The sequence below is a fragment of the Sander vitreus genome, chromosome 24 (assembly GCF_031162955.1).
Source record: "Sander vitreus isolate 19-12246 chromosome 24, sanVit1, whole genome shotgun sequence".
In the NCBI taxonomy this organism is placed as follows: Eukaryota; Metazoa; Chordata; class Actinopteri; order Perciformes; family Percidae; genus Sander; species Sander vitreus.
Window position 1 is genome coordinate 712,342 of NC_135878.1, and position 20,908 is coordinate 733,249.

Genomic DNA, 20,908 nt, shown 5'->3' on the forward strand with positions numbered 1-20,908 from the left:
ACAAACAGTTGAATATGACTTCTAACATCCGCTGTAAACTGTTCCACATGTGCCTGGTGCAAACACGCCCTTAGAAGTAGAAAAGTGTATGCAATTCCTTTTTGAAATATTTAGAAAATGTTTGGGTTCTCCACAGAACCATCACGGCAGCTTTTTGGACTTGAAGGACGACATGGATCGGGACGATTGTAAGCAGGAGCCCGAGGCCGTCTACGAAACCAACTGCCACTGGGAGGGCTGCAGCAAGGAGTACGACACCCAGGACCAGCTGGTCCATGTAAGTGTCTGTTTGTCTACGACTGCTTAAAACACACAAATACAAACTCACACTACCAGATAAAACCTTCCACAAACAAACTAAATTCTGCTGCTCGCGACGGTCTCCCGCTCAAATTTCATGACTGCACAGACACTAGAAGAGACGCAAACCGGACGCTTGTCAAGGTGCTAATGCTAGTCAGTTTTGGAGTTTATCAGCATGTAATAGCGAGACGGTTTTGGTGAACAGGTTTGCAACATTATTCAGGTGTCTGATAACCTGTCTAAGCTCGTCTTTGACTCCTCAACAACAAAGACTCTCCAAAATTTCTGTTGCACAGTTATTACGGTGTATACGGTATTTAGTTTTTCCAACATGATACCTCTCACAGTGCACATATCATATAGAAAGTGTATATTAAAATGAGCAAAGTATTTGGATACGTTAAGAGATGTTGCTTCATAAGTCTGCACTGGGAAAATATTACCTGCATCACAGCTTTCCGATCCTATTTGGTATATTCTTTGTTAGACAGCCTCTCTTAATTCTCACCAGGAACTTCAAGAGCAAAAATCAAGCACCAATGAATTGCAAATCTTTCCGATGCAAGGATAACCTTAAGTTGAGCTTTTTCTAGTAAGTGGACCGTGAGTAAAGATTACGTCCTCAAACTACTGTTCCAAAAGTCAAGACTGAACTTGGAGCAGACACTTGCTACCTGGAAACTAATGCTCCGTTTACATTTAATTCTTGCAGATGCACGTTTAGAGCCATCTGTTTGAGGCCGAGTCTGATTTTTCTCTCCATCACAACAAGCAGGGTCTTGGTTAAAAGGGTCTTAAGCATTCCACACTTCCAGTGAAGCAAAGAGAGAAAAGACGGAGCGGGGTGAGGGGATTAGTGAGGGTGAGGGAACTCGCCGACACCTCTGTGAGAACTTACACTGGCTCTTAAAGCTGCTATGTGTGGCATCTTTAAACATCAGTGTTTCATTGTCGAAATCATTCTGATGCTTTGAAGTGTGTCCTGTAAACAAATGAGACTGTGGTCGAGATAATTGCCAGCAGTATTGTTACAGTGCTATTGTTTTCTCCAAATCAAGACCACATTTCACATAAACTCCATTACTTCCTTTCCTCTCCTTGGCAGAGCTCCGCTAGGCTTTTCTTTAGATTTAGGATAAACATGTATGGAATCATTTTTCCATAGACATCTCACAGATCACCAGAAGCCCTGAAAGATTTATCTGGAAGAACAGCGCATTGCAACGTGATGCAAAATGAAGAGCAGAAGTTTGAGTCATTTTTTATAAAAAAAAACTAAGTGAAACTTCTTTGATTCCAGCTTGTTAAATGTGAATATGTTCTAGTTTCTTCTCTCCTCTGTGACAGTAAATTGAAGATCTTTGAGTTTTGGACAAAACAAGACATTTGAGGACGTCATCTTGGGCTTTTTGGGAAACACTGAGCCACATATTTCACAATTTTCTGACATTTTAGACCAAACAACTAATCCATTAATCCAGAAAATAATCCACACATTAATCAACAATTAAAATGATCGTTAGTTGCAGCCCTAAAAAGTGTCAGAGGTGGTCTGGAAGCCTTGTCCCTGTGCTCACAGATCCTATCTGCAACCGGCTATAAATGGAGTTGGCTGTTTTTCGCCAAGAAAAGAAGAGATGTTGGTTGGTGTGATTTTGAACTTTGGACCGTTTCCCCCGTTTCCAGTTTATGCTAAACTAAGATAAACACGTCCACACACAAACATGAGACATTAAACATCTCACTCTCAAAAAGAAAGCGCGTATTTATAAATGTCTGACATGATAAGATGATTGTTCAAAAGAAACCTGAATATACTTCAAGAAAAATCTTAACATCTTTGTCTATAATTGAGTCCTAAAAACTTGAAGTGACAAAGGATATGATATAAGTTCAGGAAACAAGAAAGAGAGAGTTATTATAACTATAATCAGAAAAAGACGCTTCTATAGCATCAGAAATGCTTATACTGCACTGGCAGATATTGTGACTTTTATTGAAGAAAATATAACCGACCTTACGGACAAATCTGAGATTTTTACATTATGGGAGAATGTTTGTATTTCACTCTGGAACCTGCTTTCATCGGGTCTGATATAAAGAATACACGCGGCCCTAATTAGTGAGACTGTAACAGTTTCCTCTGCTGCAGCCTCCCTTTGAGATTTATGCTGATGAGATGGATTTCTACAGAAAAACCTCGCCGAGAACATGAGAGCCTCTTAGTGGACAACTCTCTCCAGAAAACCTCTCACTTCTCTCTGTGTGTGTGTGTGTGTGTGTGTGTGTGTGTGTGTTTGTGTCCCACAGCACATCAATAATGACCACATCCACGGAGAGAAGAAGGAGTTTGTGTGCCGCTGGGAGGACTGTTCGCGGGAGCAAAAGCCCTTCAAAGCTCAGTACATGCTGGTGGTTCACATGCGCCGACACACGGGGGAGAAACCACACAAGTGCACGGTAGGTAACGGATGGCCTCGGCGCCCCCACGGGCCCCCGGAGGGCGGCATCTCGCACTCTCTAAACACTGCACGTTTCTGCACACACACACACACACACATCTAGTTTTTTTTATATGTAGGTAAAACACATACACACACCCCTGGGATGGCAGGATAGAAGATTTATTTCTTCTTTCTACTCATTGCACATAAAATAAATACATTAATCTCACAGCAATTCTTTCATCAACTGGTTTGGTTTGTAAAAATGTCAATTTGAAGAATTAAAATACTCGTACGACTGCAGACTTTGACATTTCAATTGAAGAACCGAAATGATTCAATTGATCAGCATTGTCAATAGATTAATCAGCAAAAGCTAGTTTAGAAACGTCAATTAAAGAATCAAACTGGGGCAAATATGACCTGAATAATCTTAACTCCATAGATTAAAAAAACTAAATAAAAAGTAATGCAGATTATTTTCTGGATTAATTGATTATTTTGTCCACAAATCATCAGAAAATTGTATTGTAACTATTCTTTTTTTGCTTATTAATTACCCTTTTACTGGTAATCAGTAAGAAAATGTGCTATTTTGTTTCTCAAAAGTTATATAATCTCCCTTTAGGTTCCCCTTTCTACATGATTTTAAACATGTCACTTTTTAACGGTTGAGACGCTGATAGTTATGAATAAAAAGGTCTGCCTGGTTTCTTTTCAGTTCGAGGGCTGCTCTAAGGCCTACTCCCGTCTCGAAAACCTCAAAACCCATCTGCGCTCGCACACGGGAGAGAAACCGTATGTCTGCGAGCACGAAGGATGCAACAAAGCCTTCTCCAACGCCTCGGACCGAGCCAAACACCAGAACCGGACGCACTCCAACGAGGTACTTTTCACCACCAAGTTCACAACTCACCACGGACTCTCTTTTAGAGCTCCATAAGACATTCTCCATAAATCTGTACGAGCTGACTGATGTGAAACACTGCATAGAGCGACAGGACTTTACATTCATCTGTGGCCCAAATTTCCTTTGTGTCCAGATTGTTTCAGACAGCACATAATTCCCATCCTGTTTTGTTTTCAGTCCGTGCAGGTGTGGATGCCTAGGTTTGTGGGTTGTTTTAGTGTGTCTGCAGACGTTTGTGAGTAAATAACGAGGTGTAGACATAATGAGCACGACAGCCCACAATGCATTAGGGTGAATCATGCTCCTCACCACCCCCTCCTCCTCCTCTCCGCGGAGCGGGACCACCTGCAGACACCGAACAGAAAATGAAGCCTGGAAGCGTTTCAGTAGCGTCGCTGCTTATCCATCAGTGGCACTGCAGAATGGGAGTGAACACACTCACTGAGGACTCTCATACCACACACAGATTTATTTTTACAGACATCTCCTGTACGCAGAGCAAATCTAACAAATCTAACTAAGTTAAATGTAAACAATGCTTTCACAATAAACGGACACATTTGAGCTGAAAATAGGGACAAAAAAAATTTATTGATGCACAAAAATTACCAACCATGAACACAAGGAGGTGACGTTTTAAAGCCATTACAGTAGGATATATATGTGAGTTTTTGTTTGTAGGAAAGTTAGATAATTAAGATGAACATTGATGTGCTTCAGTTGCTTAAAGTAGCGATCATTATGTCTACTACAGTATTCTTTTCAATACTACCACCAAGTCAGAAATGTTAAAATCCTTTAAAACGTAAAGGTTGTCCTTTGTAATTTAAGCTGGTAATGTTTCAACTTGTAGCTCACAAAGCTACAAATATACATTTACATGGACACAGGAAACTCTCTGTATGGTATTTATGAACATAACTTCAGTATCTGTATGTGTGTTTTTATCTGTAGAAACCCTATGTATGTAAGATCCCTGGCTGTACCAAGCGCTACACAGACCCCAGCTCTCTCAGGAAGCACGTGAAGACGGTCCACGGCCCAGAGGCCCACGTCACCAAAAAGCAGCGCAGCGACCTGCCGCCGAGGCCGCCGGCGCCCAGGGAGAATGGTGAGAACGAAGCGGGCACCATAGACAGAATCCAGAGGGAGGACAAGATGTCAGACAACAGCTCCCCCAGAGGCGTGGATGACTACCTGCACGTCAAATCCATCAAGACAGAAAACTCTGTGGTAAGAACGCTCCAATCGTTATACATTTCTTTGTACTAACTACTTCCTTTTATTCTAAAAGTCTTAAAAGAGAAATTGAGTTGTAGTCCATCAGTCCTGCAAATAACAGCACGCCTCGTTATTCTAACCTTTGCTCTGCTTGCGGCTTGTCTTCATTTCTCTCCCTTTTCTGACTTTCCTTATGGACAGACCTTGCTAAGGTGAGCTCACCTTTGGCTTATTTTCATATATTTCACCATCTAACGCCATCTTTTGCAATTTTACTCCATCCAAAATAAACTATTTCATTCCAAAATGAGATAATGACAAATCAAAGCCAGGGAGAAACTGCTTTCTTGGGTTCAACATAAGATATTGACCCTTTAGAAAAAAGCTGACACCTTTAACACTGAAGTTCTTTGAGGGAAACTGCAGGAGCTACATTACATTTTTACCCATTAAAGGATAAAATCATGTTTACTTTGCTTGCAGACACACTATAATATTTTGCAATCAAACTGTCCTCCTATGAACTCACGTCTTCATTTCATCATCAGCTGCATCAGGATTTTTTAAATACAGATTAATTTATAACGAATACATAATCATGTTTTATCATTTGTATTGATTTGTTTCTTAAATATCTTCAACACAAAGTTGTTAAACCTATAATACACTCAGTTGCATGCCATCTATGACACAGTGTACGTCACTTTTCCTTTTACATGGGCAGTTTAAACCTACAGTGGAGTCCTATCAAACACCTGTCAGCGAGCCTAAACCTGATGAAAGCAACTCCAGGATTAATGTTCAAACATTGGGAATTGGTTTTGGCACTCTGTGCGAACAGAGCCAACTATCACGCTATGATCAAGACAGCTTTTTAGCTGTGAATGCATTACAGTGTGCGATGAAACCAAGGCTGGTCAGGGCCAATTCAAGGAGATAAATACTGTATAATCGTTATAGTCCTAAGAAAATACATCATAATTTAGAACCATATATTACAAATTAACTCCCATTTGCACAAGCAAAGTGAGTGAGATAATATTCAGAAAACTACTGCAGAAAATGTTAAATCATGAGCCTGACATCTTTGAGTTCTGAGGTCAAATATCAGTAAAATAAGTGCAAGATAAGTGGTACTTGTTAGCATGATAGAACTACAAAAAAAAAAGATAAATAAATAAAAGATTGTGTACTGTAGATGAAAGAAAGGAAATCCCAAAAGGTTTTTACTGTAAATCTAAGTGAAACAAGTCAGTGTGACAAGCAACGCTTCATGCTCACCTAAATGTTCAAAAAGAGTTTAGTTTTTGGAGAAGCGTAATCACATTTTGTGATGATTACTCTGGCTTGGGCTCAAGCAGCCTTTCATCCTGCCCATTTCCAATTCACAGACAGACTGAGACAGTCTGTAATCTGTGGTGCGCCCCCACCTCTTCACCCCATCCCCCCCAAAAACAGTCATTATTTACAATTAAGCTGGGGGAGGATAAAAGATTCAATGATTCACTGTTGTTCGTGCCATGTTAACCACAGCTCCACTTCTGTTCTTGTGAGGAAAAACTGTTTTTTTAGGACAAACGTTCTGCTTCTCTTATGCTCTTTTTTTATCTTGTCTACTCTCTCCTATCTTTTGCTCTTTCCATACGTCCCTCCTTCTAGATGTATCAGTCCAGCCCTGGCGGTCAATCATCATGTAGCAGCGAACCATCACCACTTGGCAGTGCCACCAACAATGACAGTGGAGTAGAAATGGCGGCGCACAGCGGGGAAAGCCTGGGGGACCTCAGCACGTTGGATGACCTGCCCTTTGTGGAGTCCTTGGGCTGTGAAGATTCAACCGGTGGGGTCGCGGTGGTGGGTCTCCACTTCCGAAAGCAGTTTGGCACCAGCCGGCGCATGGAGCATTTGAAGAAGGAGAAGCTGAAGACAGTGAGGGACTCGTGTCAATGGGCCAGCAACCCAACTCCCATGGTCCTCGGCACCAAGCTCCCACCCATACCAGCAGGCGGTGAGTAGAAAAGCAGGATACAGTACTGAGGATATTTCTGGTCAGATTAAAGCTGAAGAACTCCACAACAAGCTCACAATATTCACTCTCCTTTTAGCTGTAGTTTGGTCTGCAGCAACACCTGAGAAAAATATCTAAATCTTAAAGGAGACCTATTATGCTTTTCTGTATTTCCTGTCATATCTATAATGTTACAATGTTGGATGTTCATGTTAAACATGGCCAAAGCTTCAAATATTGAGGTAAAGGTATTTAAAAGAAATCCATGTTTTTTCTATTTTTATGAGTTTCTATTTTTGGTCATCTGCTCTTCAGGAGGGGGTCTTCAATAGACAGGTGCCCCAACAGAGCGTTTCAGACTGAGGGTGAATATAGGTGCAGCAGCCATGGGCAGTATGAGAATATTAACAATATATTTAAAAATAAAGTGTTTTTTGAAACCTTAAAGCATGTCAACATGATCTTGCAGAAATACAAGTATGAACCTGAAAACGGTATATAATAGGTCTCCTTTAAGCTGTTAGATATTCCACTTGGTCCACCAGCTACTGTAGTTGCTAATATGAATTAGTCTGTCTGCCGGTTGTAGATTCGGTTTATAAGATTGCAGATTTATTGGGTGTTCAGACTGAAGGTCAAAGATCAAAACTCCAAAGAGCTGCCAAGTTGGTGAGAATTCAAGTGTCTAACATTTTTATCTGTTCATTTACAGGGTCCCTCCTGGAGAGTCCAAGTATGGGTGGTGGTCTGGTGTCCTTCCCTGGTTCTGGCTTTGGTGATCTGAGCTCTGGTAAAATGACTCTGCTGGAAAAGCTTTCAGAGCGCCGTGACAGCACCTCCAGCACCCTGAGCTCAGTTTACACCCTCAGCCGCCGCTCCTCCGGCATCTCCCCTTGCTACTCTAGCCGGCGCTCAAGCCAGGCCTCGCAGTTTGGTGCCAACCGCCCCAGCAACCTTAGCTCGGCCGACTCCTACGACCCCATCTCTGCTGACATGTCCCGGCGCTCCAGTCAGGCCAGCCAGTGTGGGGGAGGCAGCGGAGGAGCAGGAGGGTATGGAGGGGGCCTATCCAGCCCTCTCAGCCTGACCCCAGCGCAGCACTACCACCTCAAGGCGAAATACGCTGCAGCCACTGGAGGAGCACCACCTACGCCTCTTCCATACATGGACCGAATGTGTCTGAGGGAACACACAGCACTGTATGGGGACTCCTCCACCACCACCAAAGGCCTGTCTTCCAGGCAGTACAGCAGCTACACCACACGGAGCCTGATGCCCCATGAGGTCCCATCTAACATCCCCCGCCGAGCAAGTGACCCCGTGAGACGTGTAGCTATAGATTATTCCAGCCAGCCACAAATGCAGCGCTACAACAGCATGGGCACATTGAGTGGAGGGCAGCCCCATCCGCTTCCTGCAGCACATGGCCGACTTTTATCACAGCAAGGGTGCCTACGACCAGATGGTAGTCCCCACCTCTACCCTTACAGCCTGCGACCACCCAGCATTTCGGAGAACGTCACGATGGGGATAATACCAAGTGACATCCCTGAAGAAGACCTGATGCTGCCTGACCTCAGAGACCCAACCAACAGAGTGTCACAAAATCAACAAGATTTCCAAGGAGACCCCAATCTCCAGCAGCAGTCGTACTATCAGAGAAGGACGGCCGTCATTAATGCCAACATGAATCAGGTTTTGTCCACTTCCAGCATGAGTCCAGGGCAGCAACGTCAGATGTGTCCATCTTCACCAAGGGACAGTAAGGCCAACTCACTTGCTCAGTGGAACAAAGTCTCTTTGGGACACATGGATGCCAGCCAGCAGTGCTCCAAACTCCAGGTCGGAGGGAACCTGGCTGTCATCCAACAAAACCAGAACTTTGGATCTTTACACAACAATCTCAGCTCCAACCAGCAGATGGTTCAAAACATTGTTAACACAATGCAGCAAAGATGCAAACAGCTGAATACTGAACCAGGAGCAAACTGCTTCCAGCAGCAAAGATTCCAGCAGTCGTCAAATCTCAATGAAGCACTTAGCTCTCAGTGCAGGTTCAACAAAGGCTTTAGTCCTTGTGATAAGAACGGTAACACCACTTATCCACCGTGTAACAACACAACAGCAGTCAATGGGAGCATGCTAATCCCCACATGCAAACAGGAGCCAGTTGATATGGACACTGTTGACATGCACTTTGCTGATGCTGGATTTCAGCCTGTGCAAGTTAAAATTGAGGACTGTGACAAATCAATCATGATGTCAGATCAGCAGAACTGTCACATGACCCCCCAAAATCCCTTGCAAACTGTGAATCAGAGCCATTTCCAGCCAATGCCACCAACAGAGCCTAAATCTCGAAACAAGCATCTTTCAGGGCCAAAAGTGACAAACCAAACAAGGCACCCAAGTATTGCTAACGTGGATGTTGCTTCCACGTTACCCAGTGGTGGAGTTTTAGGACTTCATTGCAGCAACAACTCTGATGACAATGCCTTGTACTACACAGGGCAGATTCAAGTATACTGTGTTTCTCCTGCGGTGAATGTACCTCCTTCTGAAAACGCAGTGTCTCCCAGTCCAGGATCCAGGACTGTAAACTGTAATGCAGCACTGGAGCAGGCGCAGATAGACTTTGATAGCATGCTGGACGATGGGGATCACTCCAGCCTCATGTCGGGAACCCTGAGTCCAGGTCTGCTCCAGAGCTTGTCCCAGAGCTCCTCTCGCCTGACAACGCCAAGGAACTCGGTGACGTTGCCCTCAGTGCCGGCGGGGACGGGGAACATGGCCATCGGGGACATGAGCTCGTTGCTGACTGCTCTGGCAGAAGAAAGCAAGTTCCTCAACTCAATGTCGTAACAAACTATTTCCCCCCCGGCTGAACTCCTGATGCACAATAGACATTCAAAACTTAGAATTGATGTAATTGTGTGCCAAAAAGCCTCTGCAGTGTGTGACGCTTGTTTTCTTGTACAGTCTCAATTGTTATTTAAAAATGGTAATTTTCTATCTTTTGGAAAAGCCATATTTCTGTTTTTTTTTTGCTGCCATAGGAAGTAAATATGATGTAAACAACAGAAATCTTTCAGTTGTTGTACAGGTCTGCAGTAAGATCAGTTTACTAAGTGCCTGGCTCAGCCAAATCATATGCATCTTGTGCATATGATTACATTTAAAATGTGTAAAATGCAACCAGGAAATTATCCGATACCTGCATATTTGGAAGGTACCATCACCAACAACTTGTTTTACACTGTAAATTACTCGAGCTGGACTTTATTCTACATCAAGTTTCAGCTCGACGAGCTCAAGTTTCTTTTCTCCATTACAGCATTTCAGGTTTACAGTCATTGTCCTCAGTTAGCCATTATTTGATTGCTGCATTGCTGCTGAGATTAACTGTGACCTCTCTCAGTGTCGGGCATCAGAGACTTGATTTGTGACTTAATTATTATGAACCCACGCATAAATCGTTTGTGCTCTTGCAGCGAGAATCAAGCTTTTTTCCTTTTGTACATTGTCGTACCAGTTTGTTGAGCTGGTTAAATGTAAATCTCATTTGTACATTTTTATGAAATACAATATTGACATTGATTTTTTTAAACAAATACTGTTTGTGTTGTTCTTCATGCAGATGTTTTGGGAGTTTTGTCAGTACAGATTGTCCAGAATAAGATCAGCAAGTGAATGATAAAATATGTTGAGTTTCCTGTTTCAATAATCATTCATATGACCCTTTGGTTAAGGTTTGGTTAGCTGTAGACAACTAAACTACTTGGTTAGGGTTAGGGAAAGATCATGGTTTGGGTTACAAAACAACTACGCTGTCATCATGGTTTAAAGAAGAACTACTTGCTGAAGCTTTGGGAACGATCTTGGTCATGGTAAAATAAAGTCAGCATTGACTATTGGTAGGAAATGATAATCAGTCAATGATTTGTTAAGCAGAAATGCTACACATTTGACAGTTCCAGCTTCTAAATTGTGAGGATTTGCTGCTTTTTCTTCTTATACATGATAATAAACTGAATATCTTTAGGCTTTAGACGGTTGGTCGGACAAAACGAGAGATCTAATGATTTCACTTGAGCTCCAGAAAGACTGCCAATGACCCAGGGTCATAACAATTGTAACAGCATTGGAATCACCAGATGAATCAATTATGAAAAATATCGTTAGTTGCAGCCCCATAAATGTCTTATTTAGAAATTTAAACAAACGGATGTCATTTGTCTTGGAGAGAAAGTTTTCAAAGTGAAATTAAATTAATTCTATATTCAACAGCTTTATGTAAACAAACTCAGGCTGTGGAAGCGCTGCCTAGAGCATGAAGACAAGTAATTCAGTTGTAAACTAAGCCGTGCTCCGTTTCCCCACATGTGCCGTCCTCTCTTGCTTCTTGTTGTAAAGATTATTATTCATCAGTCTGTCCCTTGATTGCCTCCTGTAGAAGGAGGAGTGTTGATCGCTTCAATAATTCAACAACAAAACTTTAGTCTTTGAAGCCATGTTGCTGCAGCCTTTGTCGACAACGCACTTTCCTCAATCCTTTCTTGTTGAATGTCAGACTGAGGCGTCACACTTTCTTAAGACGTTGCACGACCTCTTTGAAATAACTTCCCCTGACCTCGTCTTACCTCGCGGGCAAGAGCAGGCTTGACATAATGTAAATCCTTACTCGGAAGCTGATGAAAAAGGACGCTAACAGGAGGGGAAAAGGCTAGACTCCGCTGCTGCTGCTGCTGCAGTTAGCCCGTGTGTACTTCAATATTAGCTCTGACAGAGCGGCCCAGAGGACGCAGCTGCTGAAACCACATAAAACAAAGCAGCTGAGAGGAGCGAGAGGTTCCTGGGACGCAGCGCTGAGCATTAGCAAGAGGAACAAATGATTTTAGTCTGTCAGGGAATTCAGCTGAGGATACGTTTGATCTGGAGTTTGTGATTGCTTTTGCCACTGGAATTCCTTATTCTCTCAGAGATGTGAAGTGGGAGAGAAAATAGCCCCAGGCTGTGATATTCAACCAGGCCTCGAACAAGAGGTGGAGATAAGACTTGCAAAGATAGTGCATTACCAGCACCTTCATTTATTGATGGAGATAACGCAGTGAGAAAGACGGGTTTCAGCACTCTGCCAATAAACTCATGGATTATAAATTGTACTGTAGTACGTTATATAAAAGACCTGATTTTAATCATAGAAACGTGATATAAGTAAACCCAAAAGAGGGTGATTTGGAGGGATTTTTTGCAGCAGTGGTATTTACTGTAACTCAAGCTTGTTTCAGGTATTTAGTAAAATAAGAATAAGAAGAGCTCAGAGGCTCTTTTCCTCCATGAAAGCTTATTGGAGTCAAGTCAATTTTATCTATATACAAATCACAAATTTGCCTCAACGGCTTTACAATCTGTACAACATACAACAGCCTCTGTTCCTGTGCAGCTGTTTAATTCCTATAGTTTGATTGTTTAAGTTTTTTTTTTTTTTTTTTAATCTACTGTCCAGGCCAATAAACTTCAATCAGTCCTGCAGAAATTCTCTGATTTTAGGTTTAGTTTCTGAGTTCCCCGTCATGAAATGAGATCTTAGACATCCGTTTGTGTGCTGGTATTAATCAAGTGTATGCCATTTATCAAAACCCACTGGTTTCTGTTGGGAAATGCAACATTTAGTCCACATACCTCATCCTGCAGAAGTCTGTGAAGCCATCTCCTGGTGGCCTGTAAGTAAACAGAGACAAAGCGATCCATTGGAAATGGCAGCAGCTAATGTATCACACCAAAAAAGCATGCCACAATTGATTTTTATAATTTATCTTTTGTAGAAAATATGTTGCAAATGTATCACAGAAAAACATTATTTTGGTTGAAGTCATTAAATGCTGAAGCAGATGAAAAGCGAAGAGTGGGGGCGTCCTGGTGGCTGACGGTTGGGGAGAAGACCATGTTCAAGACCAATCAAGTAGGGCTGCAACTAACAATTATTTTCATTGTTGAATAATCTGTTGATTATTCTCTTGATTTAATGCATTATTGTTTGGTCTATAAATGTCAGAAAATGTGGATTAGTGTTCCCCAAAAAGCCCAAGATGACGTCCTCAAATGTCTTGTTTTGTCCACAACTCAAAGCTATTCAGTTCACTGTCACAGAGGAGAGAAGACACTAGAACATATTCACATCTAACAAGCTGACATCACAGAAGTTTTACTTAAACAAAAAATGTACTCAGATTAATAGATTACCAAAATAGTTGGTGATTAATTTAATAGTTGACAACTAATTGATTAATCTTTGCAGCTCTACAATCAAAGACCTTTGTTGCACGACTTTCCCATAATCTATCAATTAAATGCTCTAATAAAGGCCTCAAAGTGCTAAATAAATAACCAAAACAAAGCTCTGACATCCAAGATTTGAGACTGGGATATTAAACAATGCTGCATTCAGTTTTTGTTTACCTCATCTATAGTAGATCTATAAAAATGACGAGACATTAATCAAGAGTAATGCCAAAGAAAACTGAATTCACAGATCACCACTTCGATCAACCGTTGCTTCAACGAGGATTGTCCAACTTTCTCTAAATTTTAATATGAAAACAAGACTAAATTATATAATAAAGTCGTGAAACTCAGCTAAGAGTCATCTCCATTTAGGTTGGCGGCGGTTTTTACGACCTGAACTCACTGCAGGGCTGTAAACAGGCCGGTCTGCTGAGAGTTTAAAAGGCTTTGGAGGAATGTGTTTTACAGAGAGCGCTGCATTCTCCTGCATCTCTCGGGGCTCCTGAGTTAGAGAGACTCTTTATGAGCGACAAGCTTTTCAAAACGCTCGGACCAAAGTCAACGCAAACACACCCTTAAAGTACAGAATCACATTAATCACATCAATCTCGAGATGAGTTGTTGTAAAAAATACCAGTCAAATTAAATCAAGGCCGACTTGTTGAGGTGAACACTTTTTAAGCTTGTGGCCAAAGAGTGACCAGGGCCCCACTTACATTTTCCAGTCCAGCTTAAGATGCCTGTGGCTGATTGGTCGACCAGCAGCAGGAAGGCAGGAAGCAGTTGAAGCTGAAAAATCCATCAACGAGAGAAAAAACATTAGGTTCTCCACCTATACCGACCCTCAAGGCCTGTTACATACTCTGTTTTGGCACACACACAACCTCACTAACTCTTGATGTCCATTCCAATTCCCAGCCAATCGGTGCTGGAGAGACAATGTTCACGTCATGAACTTCACTATTTAAATGAGCCAAGACTAAAAACGTTATGTTTGATTTCATCGGAGCGTCAAGACGAGAAAAATACTGAATTTTATGAACACCTTGCACCAAACGATGAAGATCAACTCGAGCAACTCTCATGATTTTATTCCAACATTGGAAAACTGTCCTGAAATCTCTTTTAGGCCAGCAAAGGTGTTACTTACAGTACGTTAGGATATTTCCCTCAGGTAAAGAATGAACTTGGTCAGGTCTTTAAAAAGGTTTCTTAGCACAACCATTATTATAAATAATAAGTCTCTCCCCGTTTACTACCGTACGTATTTTTATAATAAGAGTCCCATGAGGTCCACGGGAAGGGAGGAGGCTTCACCTTTCTATAATGAAAGGGAAAACCCTGACATGAAATTAATTCTTTATCTTCTGTGGTTGACACCACCTACCACCACACGAGTCACTGAGCCTTGCGTTATGTGCGGTCAAACGCCAAAGTCGCTGACACGATCACCTTGACGATATGGAAAGTGACGACTGGGCTCAATTACAGTTGTGACAATGGAAGGCACTCTGACGTGAAGGAGACTCTCAGCTCTGATGACACCACATCACCACAGCTCTGTATTATTTGTGTTATTATCACTCAGTCTAACAATCCTCCATCCAGCTCCCAGTGTCAGCGCAGATGATGGATAGCGCTCTGCACTCATTCATTTCTATTAGACTAATATGTAAATCCCCTCCAGAATTCAGCCTCTGCCTCCTGAAGCTGGATATTCATTTATGAATCAATTTCAGAAGCTTCTGGTCAAACTGGCAGTTAGGGAGTCTGCCTGTCTCCATTTGTATCTGCCAGCAGATGATCAGCCCTAGATATGAGTCAGCTAAGCAAGAAAGCATCTATACATACACAAATAATCAACTAAACTTCCTATAACAATGTCCGACAGGCTGCGATGTTCATTACACACAAACAACTAAAATATTAGATGGAATAAATAGCAACCAGGGTTATTATCGTAAACTAAAATGAAAATAAGCAGTGAAAAATATTTACTGTAACTAAATAAAAACTAAAGTAAACTATGTTGCCAGGTCAAAAAAATAAAAAATAAATATGAACGTGAATAATTTTGGCTTTAGGCATTTTAGGCCTTTATTTGTATCGGACAGAGAGAGAGGGGGAATGACATGCAGCAAAGGGCTGCAGGGCGGAGTCGAACCTGTGACCGCTGCGTCGAGGAGTACATTTTTACAGAAATTGAACAGACTTGACTACATTGAAGCTTCACAGAGCTTCGTGCACAGAACCCATCACTTAGAGATTTATAAAACCAGCTTTATAAAGAAATAGTTTCCCCAGTTTGGTGTGGAAGACTCGACCGGTCTGCACCTCAACAACCATCCAACAAGAGTCAGACCTGATTACAACAACATCATCAGTGTGACCTCACTTATGCTCCTGCAGCAGGTTCAGCATCTGGAGGAAAAACTTAAAGCAGCAGAGAGAAGGCTGTTACAGCAGTGGTAATGATCATGGTGATCACAGTCACGTTTAAGTATCCATGCACTTTTGAGCCATGAAAGTAGGAGAAATCAACTGTAACTCTTTAAGAATCGAGTAATAAAAGATTTGTATGATCCAAAGCACCTCGCAGCTCCACAAAAGCAGAGGTTTTTTTTTGCATGGGTGGCCCCTGTGGGACAAATGTATTATTAAGGCGCGGCTCCTCTCATTTCAATAAGGCCGCCTCCCTTTCGAGAGCGAGTGAGCGCCAGGGCCTCTGTGTCAACGGCTGCTTAATATTAACCAAGGCCCTCTGAATAATCGCCATCCTCAGAACCGGGAGGTCAACACTGCAATAAAGTCTTAAAGGACAAAAACAGCGGTATGGTCCTTTAACAAGACATTCAGAACTGAGCTTTAAATCTTTAATAGATAGAGAGAAAGTGAGGAACTGGTTTCCAGGCAGGTTTTTTCTGAATGAAACAAGTAAATGATTGTCTGGGAATGTTGGCAGAGCTGTTTGTAAGAGACGAGAAGTTGTTTTAAGGAGATTGATGTCCAGCAGACAGAAACATTAGAGGGAAAAATGTAGTCGTAATACTGTTCATTTATGTGTAATATGTCTTTGGTTTTGTTTGTACTCGTAGTTTCATCTTGTCTAAAATGACGGAGTTTCGGAGGACATGAGATGATTCAGAAGATGGGAAACAAGCATCAAGAAATCATATTTCTTCTACACAAATTATGTTGATTTCTTCTAACATTTCTCTAATCTTAATGAGGTGGAAAGTAATTAATAAGGCTGGGAATGTTTTAAAGAATTTGAGGGCCAACAGACAAACATCAAAGCTCTTAAGGCTCATTTATGCTCAACGTTAGGTAAGTATGCGGACGCAGCCTTCTGTCCGTACTCTGCATTCATTTTGTCCGTATTTGTGCACACTTTCTTAAAGCTTACAGATTCAGAAGAGACAGAGCTGTACCACCTGAAATCCTGGGGCAGTGTAGCCAATAGTTTAAGGCGGAGCTAGGCAGTTAGACATTTTAAACATCTATACTTAATTTACTCGGCACTGACACAAACTGTTGCTACAGAACAACTGGAATGAGATAAGACGGAAATAATATTGTTTCTTTTCCATTTTTCAAGCAAAAATGGCAAAAAATTAACATTTTAAATATAAAGCCTCTTAAATGATATCAGTTTAATAAAATTAAACGTATATTAGTTTAATATAATTGTAAAACATGTATATAATTTATCTTGAGGGGGTTGTGAATGCTGGTCAAACTAAACAGACATTTAAAGACATAGAGAAACTTAAATGGAACATTTTATAAACTAAACGATTAATAGAGAAAATAATCTGCAGATTAGTTGATGATGAAAAACAACCGTGCTTAAGAGGATACCTTCTGCTCTAGTATTAATACTTTCATATTGTACTGCATGTACCTAGTAGCGATCACGACAACATTAGACTTTAAAGAAATCGTGCTACAGTTTAAGGGTTTTTGTTCAACAGTCCAATCATCAGCGAAGCCTTCAGTGTCATGAACTAATACAGCATGCATATTCATGATATGTTCCTATGCAAAATAACATCTGTTTTCCAACAACATGCCATCTGTTTGAGGGACTTTGTGATATTACCGGCTCATCACGGTAAAAAACAACAACGCTGAGAGCTTTTAAAAAACAATTGTGGTCAGTACGTGTGATATCTCATGCAAGCAGAGCCTTGACTGTCATCTACTTGTAATCACCTCAGTGAAGAGATATCCAGTCACATTCACACGGATCTGAAGCTCCTGTACAGGGGGAGGTTCAGTCTCTTACTCAAGGACATTTTGGAAGAGGAAGGTTTAAAATCGGTGGCCATTTATGAACAGGATAAACACGCTTTTAACCTTTAACCTCCTAAAACTCTTTTATACACATTCTATAGTCTATAGCGTCTTTCCAGAGACTCCCCAAACTAAAAGCTGCTTAGCTCCCATAAGGTTAGTCCTTGAGGTCTGTAATTTGACACAGGTGTTGGTGAAAATATGTAAAAGGTGTGTGGTGATTTGCACATGCCTGGCATGAAGCATGTCCTAGTTATTGTTATTCAAATATGAATTATCAGGGCCATGGAATCTCTGGATGTAAAATGTTTTTCAGGATTTTAAACTTATTAAAACAGATTAAAATAAAAGTCTTAAAACATCTCTACCCCAAGCTTGTGTTTTAGCCACATGCTAATCAAGCACAGGTCAGAAGCTAGAAGATATTAGCTTTCAAATGAACCCTTTTACATGCATTTTGGCCTTACAGTTCTTCTGTTATAAGCTTTTGCACACATGCCAAATAGGCGAGAATTAAAAAGGTTTTCCCCACTGAAAGCTACCACAATGTACAAGTTTTGCACACTGCTAGTACTATAAAACATGACATGTGTTAGATTAAAAAAGTTACATAATGAACATGTAATATACTGTATGTCATAATAGATTAGGCTCTCGTCAAACACCCTGCAAACACAGGCCGAGTAAACAGAAATGCTAAAAGAATTGTGTCTCTGCTTTCAAATTAAACTCTTAAATGTATGTCTAAAGATGTTTTTATTTTACTATTTACTATAACTTATTTTCAGGTGCTTTAACAAAAGTATATTGTTTTTTCTTCTTCTTGATATTAGTCATTTTCCACTGGACAGATGTTTGGTAAAAGTGACAAAAGAAGATCAAAGAGTTGTGTCACCTTTGTAGATACTCAACAGGAAGTTGAGCTCTGGACTATCAAACTGAAGTATAAATGCTTGAAGGGGAGAAGGAGGAGTGAGGGTTTCAGCTGAGGGAGGTCAGCGCTGCCACCTCGCTGCTCGCTGGGTCCTCCAGGTCTGCGCTCTCTAGAGGTTTGAGGATGGAGGTCCTCATTAAAACCCCCCCATCGCTCTGCCCTCTCCTCCTCCTCCTCACCCGGTCCACCTTCTCGGAGGATTCGCGCCACTAAACGTATGCTGGGACAGTCCCGGTGTCATGCAGCAGGTGTCTGCTGACGGCTGGCGGATTCTGATTAGAAAGATCCATTTCTAGTCACAGTTTGTTATCTGAAGCTGTTCTCGTCTTAATAACTGACCGAACATGAATCATATCAATAACTTCTTCTGTTGAAACTGCAGTAGTCTCTTCTTTGGTTTCTGAATTAAACAAACGAGGAGTTAGTTTCAGTAAAGAAACATTTATTTGGGTAGTTTTGTATATTAATCTGAATCTGCAAAGTAACTGCAGCTTTCAGATGAAGGTAGTGGAGTATAGTACAGTATGGGGTAGAAGAAAATACCTTAAATGTAAATGTACTTAGTTATCCTCAATACTTTCAGAAAGTCACAGTAAACATTGCAGCTTTAATGGAGAGTTAGTTTGAGAGTACTGACTCAAACTTTAATAATGCGATTAAGATGTCAACTTGTCTGCTTCACATATTTTGGTGATTTCAAACACCCCACAGCTTCCAACTGAGGCATCAAATATTGACGTTGCACACAAGAGGCAGTAAGAGGTCCAGTGGGAAGGTGAGATGTGGGTTTTCCTCCAACAACAACCTCCACAACTCCCGTGTTAACACTCACTCAGGTACACCTGAACCTAAGGAGCAGCCATCTTTGATCTGGCACAAAAGGTCGACAGTTACGACGCTGTGTGAAAAAGATTTTTTCAGAAAAAGATCTTGACAAGTGGTGGTTTTGAGGATGGTATCCCGTTGTGGTCAGGCAAAGAAAACACGTTCTCCTGGAGGGGAGTTCATCTCTGCTCGCCGTTTCAAAGCTCAAAAGAAAAAACGAACAAAGCAGCTCTTCTGTATCATTGGCAAAGACAAGGCGTTAGCAGGGAGCGAGCACTATTATTTCATAGCCTGTGAAATCAGAGATATGAACATTTGAATTCATAAATGCATGATTCTCTCCTCTAAGACACGTCAGAGGAGTAATCAGAGTGAAGAAAGTTGATACACGTTCTTCAGAAAGTCATCTTTTTGTGCTGGAGGGCTTTGAGTACACAAAGAGAACACAGACAGACATATTTAAAACTCAGTTTATAAATCAACCTTTTCTCTCCGGACGAGGAGGGGTAGAGGGGGGGTCTTTACAAGCTGGTTCAACAGGCAGGAAATGCAGCATCATTTTCCACTGCAATTAGGCCCTGATGCTGAGGCAGCGCCCGGTGCCAGCTCTGTGTATGGCTCTGGCACCTTCCAGCCTTTTTTCTGGAAAGACTTAACAGGCCCTGGCTGCATGTCTTGGCTCTGAGTTTTGAGCTTGAGTCAGCCTCCCCTGACGTAATCCTTTAAGAAATGTCTCTCCTCTGCTGGCTGCGAACCACGCCGCCTCTCCAGAGCATAAAGGGAGCCTTGCTGTGATTATCAGCACAGTTAATAACCCCAACGTGAAGCCAAAGTTTACAGAAAACATCTAACGCCCCAGCTCTCCTCTTCTGCTCTGCATTACAGTCCATTTATGCAAAGCGTAGCTTGGCCTGTCAGCGGCTAATCATTACAAGGATGATCGATGGTGTTTATTTCCCGATGATGGAACGCAACCCCCTGCCTGATGATAATTGTAATAAAAAGGACAGATCAAGCCGGCAAACTTATTAAATTATCAGACCATAATTTGCATTAATGCCTGTGTTTGGGCTGCAGAGATGTCGGGGTGGGGGTTTGACAGAGGCCCGGCGTCCGCTTGTTAGAGGGAGCGTCCACCTTGAAAAGCTGCCTGTGCCCTTGGCCCCCCGCAGACATGATGACAGAGGAGACAGACAGTTCAGGACAAGAGCCACTAAAAAAATACTCTGATGTCTACATTTTGTTGCATCCTTGTTTCCTACAGCAGTGGAGGAAGTCTTTAGATCCTTTAGTCCAGTAAAAGTACTAATACCATACTGTCAAATACGTCGAAAAAAACGTCAAAAACATTTAACAAGCGACATTGAAAAAGCTGAATTGCAATGCATTGAAAATGTTCAGTTAAATATATCATTATATATTCGATCATTAGATTATTATTACTCACGTATTAAAGTAAAAGCAGGATTTTACTGTTGTTAGTTGAGCTGGAGCTCATTTTGAACTAATGATTATTTTCATGATGTAATTTAGTTTTCTGTCAGTCGACTAATTGAGGAATGGTTTAAGCTGTACTTGTAGTTTAAACAATATTTGGCTTCACAGCGTGAGTTTGTAATGACTAAACCACAGACTGTATATCACTCTGGATTCAAACAGCTGCGGAAAACCTGAATGAAGAG

At 41.5% G+C, this 20,908-nt stretch overlaps 1 protein-coding gene across 1 annotated transcript in view; it reads left to right on the plus strand.

Annotated features, from left to right (window-relative positions):
• LOC144512707 (zinc finger protein GLI2-like) overlaps window positions 1–10,436 on the plus strand; it is a 34,169-nt gene extending 23,733 nt beyond the window's left edge. Inside the window, exons 7-12 of the mRNA XM_078243582.1 lie at window positions 137–277; window positions 2,614–2,763; window positions 3,469–3,633; window positions 4,612–4,890; window positions 6,538–6,886; window positions 7,599–10,436. Of these exons, the coding sequence (XP_078099708.1) occupies window positions 137–277; window positions 2,614–2,763; window positions 3,469–3,633; window positions 4,612–4,890; window positions 6,538–6,886; window positions 7,599–9,748 (3,234 nt within the window). The 3' untranslated portion in view covers window positions 9,749–10,436. The remainder of the gene's footprint in view (window positions 1–136; window positions 278–2,613; window positions 2,764–3,468; window positions 3,634–4,611; window positions 4,891–6,537; window positions 6,887–7,598) is intronic.
• Window positions 10,437–20,908: the final 10,472 nt, after the last annotated feature.